We start from the raw sequence: 10,418 nt of genomic DNA on the forward strand, positions 1-10,418 counted from the left end.
GATAATAACAATAATCGTTGCAACCTGCAACAGCATGCACTTTTTCGAGCCTTTTTCCTTTTCATGCCGTGTCACTTTCTCTTTGACATTGCCGTGTACTTTGTGCAAAAGGAAAAAGGAGCGAAAAAAAAATCTTTATCAAATCCCCATTCTGAGGCTTTCAATAAGGCAGGCCATTACCTCACTGGCGCTTTTGTTCGGCCTATACAAGAGAGAACAAAATGGTTATTCAGGAGGACGCTTTAGATTTTTATTGTGGGCTCGCTATTCACAAAGAGCACCGTTATTGTATTAAAAAGAACCATCTGTGGCAGAAACAATGGCTTCAAATTATCTGTGAATACCCAGTGAACAAAATATAAAGCTTTTTCCTGCTCATTATGTGGGCTAAGCTAGGGGGTGGAAGATAGGAGAGGAGAGGCATAGACTTTGCTATAACTGACTTTTGTTGTTCTTGCTTGCATTCTTCTCCTTTTTAAATCGGCCCCCTTTTCACATTGTGTGTCGCCATAAACGGCTTTTCTTGTTGCAGGGCTCGCGGAAAGAAGACAGCGGAGCTCCAGACAGACAGCGGGGCTCCACGGGGCTGCACGCCGGACAGAGCGAGCCGGCTGCCGGATAGAAACCGCGCGGACTACCGGGGGATGTGGGGGGGACACGGTTGGACGTTTCACGCCCGGCGTCGGGAGCTCTGTCCCGGACAAGTTGAGGCTTCCTCGCCGGGGTGGAAAGCGAGAGGAGGATATGGAGGAGGTTGTTTAATTTCTGCCAATCAAGACGAGAGGAAGACAACTCCCAAACTGGCAGTAAGTTGGAGTGAGAGGAGAAGCAGTGCGTGTGTATGTGTGTGGTTGTGTGTGTGTGTGTGTGTGCGTGTATGTGTTTGTGTGTGTATCGGTGTGTATGTTAGTGTGTGTTTGAGGCGGTGTGTTGTGGAATGACACCGCATGGCATCATGAGCTTCACTGACTGCCTGAGATGTTGTTGGCCGGTTTGGGTTTCTACCCAACACACACACACACACACACACACACACACACACACACACACACACACACACACACAAACAAACGAACAAACACACAAAATATATATGTATGATCTAATTTCACATGTTTTCTTAATCTAATTTAATTATTTTTATTTAGGCTATTTTCCTCTCTCACTATTAATTTAAACCATGTTTAAATGATAAACGGGTTTAATTACAAACCAAACACAACATTTTAGATTAATTTACCTACATCGATGCGCTTTCATAATACTATGAATTACATTTATTTTATTTAACTCCGAATGTCATAATTTAAATCGTATTCTTACTTTATTTTTTATTATTTTCACTTTGTATTTTAATTCATTATTGACAAAAATCTTAAACGACTTTTATGCTTTACGCTATTATCTTATTTGTTTTAGTTTATGATGGCATTCAATTACATAATTATTTGCAAATCTATTTCTCAAAGGGGAAAAATAATAACATTATAAGAAACTAACTTGATCATCTGTCGAAAGACTCATTTATGTTTTTACATTTTAGAAAAAAATGTATTGCTCATTTTATCTGAAAAAAATAGTGTTGTATATGTTTGAAAAATTATTTCCAAGCAACTCTTATTAATGTTCTCATGAAGTCTTTTCCCGGCTGAAGCCGCTGTTACGGCCCCTAGTGGCAAGAAGATAATTTCCATTTGATGTGAAATCTGTTTCTCTCATTGCCACATACAATTCTCATTTTATTTCCCTTTAAAGGAATTAATACTTTTATATTTTTAAGATGTTGGCATGTGTGTATTTGTATTGTATTTAAATAAACTAACATATAACATAATATTGGCCTATAAATAGTATTTTGCATGATCTTCCTGCGTCTGTTTTGGAATCATCTTTCACTTATATTGTTGCTTGTTTCTGCACTGATCCCATCACCTAAATTTGTGCAACTACAAAACAGTATTTTGATATCACAGCGTGCTGCTCGCTATATTTGCTGTATCCATCCCAACCTGGTGTAGCAGGGGGCTTACAAGTGGTCCGAGGAGCCTCCCCGCTAGTTCCTCCTGGTTTTTGTCAAACAACGGCTTTAATTCAGGATGATTGTGGATGCAGGGCCACTCCCGGCTGGATGGGGGCCTGCTTTCACAGAGCTGCAGGGCCCCGCTGTTCCTTTATTATCATAAGCAGATTAGAGGTAGCGGGGAACACACTCAGATGCAGATAGCAGCCGAGCGGCCCATTTCAACCTTGCATTATAATGTGTCGCCTCTCGCAGCCTATTAAGCACAAGATGAATCTTATGTAAGGTTGCCGGGGCCGGCATAATGAGAGCCCCTCCATTTATTATCACATGACTAAAACAAAATAATAAGGCTTCATCTATTCACTTTCAATTATGATTTAATCTAAATTAAATTATTTCAGGTGGATGTACTTGATCTATCTTTAATTATTGGGGCTGCAGATCCAGACAGGGTGTGTTGGGACTCAATATCGAATTTGTTTTTTAGTTTTAGTTGCTGCCTGATGCATGTATTGTATTTTTTATTTTATTTTTATTTTTAGAATTGCCTATAATATATTTAACAGCACTTCTACAAATAGGCATCATCTCTTCCGTGTCTGTGTGCGCGGTTGGAGCTGCAGCTGTAGTTCTCTGTGTGTCCAGTAGGCGTCGCTGGTGTCACGCAGCAGGACGCCTTGTCTTTAGATGGAGATTCAGGAAAAGAAGCAAAACAAGTGTTACCAACACTTCCAAGCTTTAAAAAAAACTTTAGAATAGGATTTTTGGATATTTAAACTATATGAGTGAATAATTAAAATAGGACGATGGCGGTTTAGTGTGATAATAATCGCAGTGTTGGTCGGTTTGATCCAGAATAAAGTGAAGCAGGTGGAGGCCGCTTTTCATTCACACTAATTGGCTGACACGCTTGTTCAGGCTTATATGAATGAGCCATGCCTTTTGTGCAAACACACTTTATCTTAAAATATTCCTCACCTTTATTTCTCCTCCTCCCCTCGTGTCCCCCCTACACTACAAAGCCCAACCACAGCAGCAGCACTGTGGCAGTGGAAGTGGAGTGGAGTTGGGTCTTTGTCCGGACAGATGTAGCGACAACATCCCAAACAAAAAGCGCTTATTTGTGCTGAGATGAGCCCGTCTGCCTTCTGTGTGTTGGCATTCAACTTGACTAAACAAAAGGACTGGGGGAAACATCTTGGATTACCTTTCCTCTTTTCAACGCTAAAAACCAGCCGTGGCTTCCCCCCTCCTCTCTCTCTCACACACACACACACACACACACACACACACACACACACACACCACCGCTATTCACTAAGTTAACTGACAAAGTTTATTTAAGTGTTGTTATGTTATTGGGGCCGTAAGTGGGGGCATTAGTGACTTTTTGATTTTGAACAACAGCAGTGTCACAGGCCGGGACTTCATGTCAGAACACAGAATGACACTGACACCATTAATGTCAACATTTTATTCATTTATTTGACTTTTGTTATTTATTTTTTTTGTCACTATTTGGATTTGTTGTTAGAATTTAAATTAATTAAATTGATTTTCATTCAAATTTTTAATAAACAAATACATAAAAGAATCATCGTTTTTATTATAAATTCTTACTTTTTTTTGTTACTATTATTATTTTTAGGAAAGTTTTTAGCCCTATTTTACTAGTTTAGTATTCAAAACGTCACTTTTTAATTTCAGAACAGCCAGCAAGCTTCTGCAACTTTCTTTATAATAATATAAAATACTCATAAAGTGCCAGCATGTACATACTCCTGTAGAAATCTCTCCATACGCCGGGAATAGTAAATATACTTTACATTGGCTCAGCCTGATGTGCGTGTATGCGTGTGTCTCGGGGCAGAGCAGACCCCGCCCCTTTATGCTAATTAATGCCTCCCATTGGTGTGTCAGGGGAGCAGGCCGGCTCTGATTGGCCAGGTCGAAGCCATTTATTCGCTGACAGCCCCGTCACATGAATGGTTGTCTATTAACTTGTTCAAAAACTATCTGGAGTTGTCAAGGCTCAGGCGGACACAGGCGAAAAGTACAGTTTGTTGATGCTTTTTCGGAGAAGCGACGGGAGAAGTTTTGTGGACACAACATAGCAGGGACCTATTGGGAGAAGCTCTTTGTCACACACACACGCTCTGACACACACTCACAGAGCGGGAGAGCGAGCGAGCGAGCGAGAGAGAGAGAGTGAGAGTGTGTGCAGACGCGGCTTGTTGTTTTTGTCCAGAGAAAAAAAGTTGCAGAGAAAAATCTCCAGGTAACTTTTGGCTCCTAACTGTACTGCTCTGCTGTGTAGTGTGACTCAGTTTGATTTTTGGAGCTCACACTACAAGCTGTTCCTGATGTATAACATGATGGAGACTGAACTGAAGCCCCCAGCTCCCCAGACCAACACGGGGGGCTCGGGCAACTCCAACACGACCGGCACCGGGCCGAACCAGAAAAACAGTCCGGAGCGCGTAAAGAGACCCATGAACGCGTTCATGGTGTGGTCCCGGGGCCAGAGGAGGAAGATGGCGCAAGAAAACCCCAAAATGCACAACTCGGAGATAAGCAAGCGGCTGGGTGCAGAGTGGAAACTCCTGTCTGAGAGCGAGAAGAGACCTTTCATCGACGAAGCCAAGAGGCTGCGGGCCCTGCACATGAAGGAGCATCCGGATTACAAATACCGGCCCCGGCGGAAAACCAAGACCCTCATGAAGAAGGACAAGTACACCTTGCCCGGCGGGCTGCTGGCTCCGGGAGGGAACGGGATGGGAGCTGGGGTCGGGGTCGGGGTGGGGGGCGGACTGGGCGGTGGGGTGAACCAGAGGATGGACAGCTACGCGGCGCACATGAACGGCTGGACCAACGGTGGGTACGGCATGATGCAGGACCAGCTGAGCTACCAACACCCGGGGCTGAACGCACACAACCCGGGCCAGATGCAGTCCATGCACCGCTATGACATGAGCGCGCTGCAGTACAACACCATGACCAGCTCCCAGAGCTACATGAACGGCTCCCCGACATACTCCATGTCCTACTCCCAGCAAAGCACGCCGGGGATGACCGCCCTGGGCTCCATGGGGCCCTCCTCGGTGGTCAAGTCCGAGTCCAGCAGCTCCAGCCCGCCCGTAGTCACCTCGTCGTCCCACCGGGCCGGCCCGGGCTGCCAAGGCGGGGATCTGAGGGACATGATCAGCATGTACCTGCCCGGGGCGGAGGTCAGCGAGCAGAGCGCCCAGACCAGGCTACACATGTCCGGGCACTACCAGAGCACCGTGCCCGGGACGACGATCAACGGCACGCTGCCGTTAACACACATGTAAGAAGAGAGAAAAGAACTTTTATAAGAGAAACTGTGGACTATTAACGTTGGACTATTTTTGTACAGAAAAATTTCGGGGTGGGAAAAGTTGTATAGAAGTCTCCAGGAAAAGGACACACGACTCTTTTTTTCTTTTCTTTTATTCTAAGGAAGCTCTAGAGATCCCCTCTTCACTGGTGGAGGAAGTTTGGAAGACTAGAAAGTGGGAGTCGCAATCAAATGTTTTATTATTGCAATCACCTTTTGTACAGTATTTATCAAAGAAACATTACAATCAGATGAAATTGTTTGTTAAACTGCAAGAGGTTGCATTTTTCTTTTCTTTTTTTATATAAAGCAACGCCAGTTCTGCAGAAAATATTAAAAAGTGAAGCTGGCAGAATGATATGGGAGCGATCAGTTATGCTCCTTTATTACTGCAAACATTGGAAAGAAAAGGGACATAAAAACCAAGCAGGTAATACTGTTTTTTTTTTTTTTCATTTAAGGTCAATATTACTAAACATTTTAATTTCTTTAAATAAAAAAAAAGATAAGACACTTTTTCTCTCATACAGCTTAAAATATAGGTTGTTAATTTATATTTCCGTCTCCCACTTTTCATCTGTTAGAGGTATGACGATTGTGCTCTTTATTTTCTAATTGATTTGTACAATTTCTGTATATTTACTGTGATATTTTCAGTTTTTATTTCAAAAATTCATTCCCGTAGTTGTATTTTAAAAATTGCGGCCTGTACGCAGAGGCCAACCACTCCATGTATATATATACCGGAACTAATACCATCCTTATAACAGTTACAATTTCAGCTGAGTATATTTTTTTTCAATATGCAGTTTGAAATGAATAAATTTTGGAAATTTGGATACTTGAAATTGTTTGAGTTTTGATTTTATTTCTCCCAGTTCATTCTGTCATCACATGTTAAACTGTCATCTGTCTGATGTGAAATATTTACTGTCACTTTTTTTTTTTTTTTTTACATCTTTATGAATATTACAGCTAACAAAAATAACATTTTTCTGGAGGGAATGCTCTACAGATCAAATAACTCAGCTTCTGCGTCGTGGTTTCTATTTTCTAGTTCCTGCGGATGGCCCCATCAAGCCAAACTTTGTTGCCTGTTTCCTAAAAAGGGGGAAGATTTTTCCACCAAAATGCCCAACATCCCCAGGTATAGACTACCATTTCTCCTCTTCTAATATCATATATAATATCATATAATCAATAAGCATTGCTGTTGAGGCCCAAGCTATATTATAAAACACACATTTTATTTTTAAATTAAATTAACACTGAATTATGTATCAATTCATAGAATTGTTAAAATTCCGGGCCTGCTTTTGGATGGGACAGGAGACTGAGGGAGGAATAATTGGATATATTGTTTAAAGGGCATTTATCCGAATTATTCTCCTCATTCACAGTTATAATAAATCTGTGTAAACTGACAGTATTTCTGTCATTGCTGGGTTTAAATTTTCTAATGACACTTTGACTGTGACTTCAACATATCATATTTATTACAACAACTTCAGGCCTTTTCTCACTTCCTCTTCATGTTTAGTTTATAAGGTGTGACACTTTTTTGGACGCTTTTCCTGCTATTTATTTTTCACTCCAAATCATGCAGCTGCAGCTTATATATCAGCCTAAATGTTCAGTTGGATCTAAACTGAAGGTGCACCGCATGAGCCCTGTTGAAAGGAGCAGCCGGGGTGATGTAAATGGCTCCATATAAAGTCATTTTAATGTAATGTTTAATCAAACAGGCCCTGCTGTTTCCCGTTAACCCCGGTTCTCACGGTTCAAGCTCTCCGGTGACTCCACACCACCACCTCCACCCCTCCTGTCTTTAAAAAAACACGGACCCGGTTCCAAACTGTTCCCATGCATCTCCCTGTGTGCCAGCCAGGCCTATAATAATAATCCTTATGATGAGCTAACTGCTCGCTCTCAATTTAACTAACGGTTTTAAATCTCTGTGTGTGTGTGTGTGTGTGTGTGTGTGTGTGTGTGTGTGTGAGAGAGAGAGAGAGAGAGAGAGAGTGTGAGTGTGTGTGCGCGCAGAGAGGTAGATTAGGACCGTTGTGTCTTGCAGGCTGGGTCCCGGGGGAGCGGGGCTCACATTAACCGGCAGATGAATATTTGAAGAGGCCCCTCGGTATTTATCCGTCCACTCCTGTCTCTCTCTCTCTCTCTCTCTCTCTCTCTCTCTCTCTCTCTCTCTCTCTCTCTCTCTCTCTCTCTCTCTCTCTCTCTTCTCTCTCTCTCTCTCTCTCTCCGGACCTTTCAGAGATCAGGGGATCGTTGCTTGCCCCATTCATTATTGATCAGAGCAGCTGAATTGGTTGTAATAGCCGGGAACACCGGTGATAAACACGTTGTTTTTAAAAGGTCGGGACGAGTAGACGCATTAAAGTGAGCACCGGGCCCCTACAGGCCCGGAGGCCCCGAGAAATGATGATTTTTCCCGGCTGAGCTGCACCTTTGATGTCGCGGAAAAAAAACCTTTTTGAATGGAGAAAATGGTGTCTTGTATTTTCTGTGGAATACTTTATTTGTAACGCCTGTAAAGATTGCATGTTGACATAATCAGGATAAAGACTGAGGCAACACTTTTATCATGTTGTATTTTTCAGGTTGGATTCAGCTTTTTATTTGGAGAGGGTGCTTTTCTGGCTCATTTAAATTTAATTTTATTGTGAAAATCTGCCATACAATGAAAAAAATGTATCTTGATATAAAATAGTCCTTTCCCATGTGAGTGGGGCCAAACAGTCCCAAAGTAGGCCACTGTAAATGTTCACTGTGAACACACTGATATCTCAGTGCTATCTCAGTTGGAAAATATTAGCCCGCATTTAGCCCTGTGCTCTCCAATGTGTGATTTAATCTGAGAGGCTTTAAGCTCACTGGCTCCTGTTCAAATATTAAATAAAGGCTCTGCACAGCCAAATGTTACACCTTATACGCTGATTATGCTGAAGACACTGTGACTTTTCTATTTATCTGACTCTGTTAGAATAAAGGTGCTGATGGTTTTTAAAACATATCTTATTTTTAATTGGCAACGCGGACAGCCAGGTGTGTTGGAGGCTGTGAGGCCCGGTCAAGGTGTTCCCCTCCATCCTTTCATCCACCCATCTATCTAGCCATCCGTCCGTTCATCCATCCATCCGTCTCCCCTTCTGTTGCTCGCGTGCAGAGTCTGGCTGTCGCAGCTCGAGGATATTTGGACTGCAACAGGTGGTAAGCGCGCGCCTCTGCTTTTTTTCACCCCCGCTTTAAAAAAAAAAAAAAAGCTCCCAGATGTTATCTATGATAACCCGGCGGCGCGTGTGTGTGTGCGCGCGAGCTCGGCCTCTTTCTAGTGGTTATCACAACACTGAAGTGTCACATTATTATTGCACTTTTTAATTAATTGTAGGCAGGAAATGGTTCTGATAAATGTTATTGATTACAATACAATTTATTGTAGGCCCCGGCTCAGTTTTCTTAATCATTTTAGATTAAAAGTGAAGAAAATAAAATAGACAAAATTATATATATATAAAAAAAAAAAAAAATAACAATAACTACTGTTAGTCCACAGTGTGAGATCATGGTTATGTGTCCGCATCTTAAACTCCAAATCCTTTGTTTGTTGTTGAGATTATATGATTTTTAAAATTAGGTCAAATGACCCCTCTCTTACACTCACACACACACACACACACACACACACAAACAAAACGAGGTTAGTGGCCTGTAATCCCACGAGAGCCACTTTCCTTTTTCACCACGTTGCGGATAATAAGGAGGCGGGGGCATGACGTCACCACACATGAAGCGGTCCAGTGGTCCTGATGTGTGTTTCCGTTGGTTCGTTTACTTTTTATATATTTAGTCTTCTGGGGCAGCGAAGTGATCCAACTGTCATCATGGAAAGTAATATTAATTAATAGGCCTGTTTGAAGTGGACACTAGTGATGAAATAGGTACGACTCGCCCCCCATTATCATAAACATTCATATTTTTAAAAATAATTAATTCGTGCATTGCCATTAGAGACACAACCCTTTCTCTAAACCTCTATTTGAAACACTTTATGCTTTCATTTTTTGACTGTGACCGGTCTTTTAATAGAAAGCGCAAACAAATCAATACATTTTGAAGCAGTTGTCTGTTACAGCATACAAATACACACATTTTATGAGTTATAAAATATTGTTTATAGGCTACATTTTCAGTGATGCTTCCACCATTTCCACCATTATGGCCAAATAAATGTATAGTATGGTACAAGGGTACTGTAATGTACCGGATGAATGCTTTTGTCTCGTATGAGGATTCAAAGAAAAGTTAGTAAAGTAAATTTACTTTTTTTTTTTATCAATCAAATGTTTATTTTTTGTTAGAGTGCTGGACATCTCTGCCTTCATCACAGAGAAACAGAGAAACACTGTAATAATGGCTGAATAGCAAAACTGTCAGAGCAGAGGGCTGTGTGTGTGTGTGTGTGTGTGTGTGTGTGTGTGTGTGTGTGTGTGTGTGTGTGTGTGTGTGTGTGTGTGTGTAGCTCAGAGGGGACTGAATGGCAGCCAGTAGCCTGCTGATCTAGCGCAGGTGCAGGGAAGGGAAGCGGGCGGTGTGTGTGGAGATCTCTCTCTCTCTCCCTCTCTCTCACGCACACGGACACACGCACACACACTCAGTGGCACTGAATAGGACCACACACTGACACAGACCAGCATGCCATCAGCCTCGCGCTGCTCTCGGCCTGCATTCTCAGAGGCTCGAGGCCTCTGCGACACACCCTCCTCCTCCGCCTCCACCCACCTCCTCCCCCCTTCCTCCCCCACCACGTCACCCAGCGGCTCGAGCTCCGTTTATCATTTGTGCTCATTGATGCTGACAGCTTTATAGAGCGCCGTCATTAAAGGAATGCACGGTTTGCAGCGGATCAACAACTCTTGACAAAAAAACAACCAACAGTTTTGTCTCTCTTTGTTTTTAATGTTACTATAAGTTACTGTCGGACAGATGGGGGGGGGGGGGGGGGGGGTGGGGGGGGTATTAATA

The 10,418-nt window shown here is 42.5% G+C and overlaps 1 protein-coding gene across 1 annotated transcript; it reads left to right on the plus strand.

Annotated features, from left to right (window-relative positions):
* The first annotated feature begins 3,716 nt into the window (after positions 1-3,716).
* sox2 (SRY-box transcription factor 2) lies at positions 3,717-6,229 on the plus strand. The gene has a single exon (XM_059341008.1). It carries the CDS (start codon positions 4,387-4,389, stop codon positions 5,353-5,355), a length of 969 nt encoding a protein of 322 aa, XP_059196991.1. The 5' UTR covers positions 3,717-4,386; the 3' UTR covers positions 5,356-6,229.
* Positions 6,230-10,418: the final 4,189 nt, after the last annotated feature.

Source organism: Centropristis striata, chromosome 9, assembly GCF_030273125.1.
Source record: "Centropristis striata isolate RG_2023a ecotype Rhode Island chromosome 9, C.striata_1.0, whole genome shotgun sequence".
Classification (NCBI taxonomy): Eukaryota; Metazoa; Chordata; class Actinopteri; order Perciformes; family Serranidae; genus Centropristis; species Centropristis striata.

Excerpts from the sequence above, each read along its gene's own strand:
- sox2 (XM_059341008.1), top strand. The coding sequence starts at position 4,387 with ATGTATAACATGATGGAGACTGAACTGAAGCCCCCAGCTCCCCAGACC.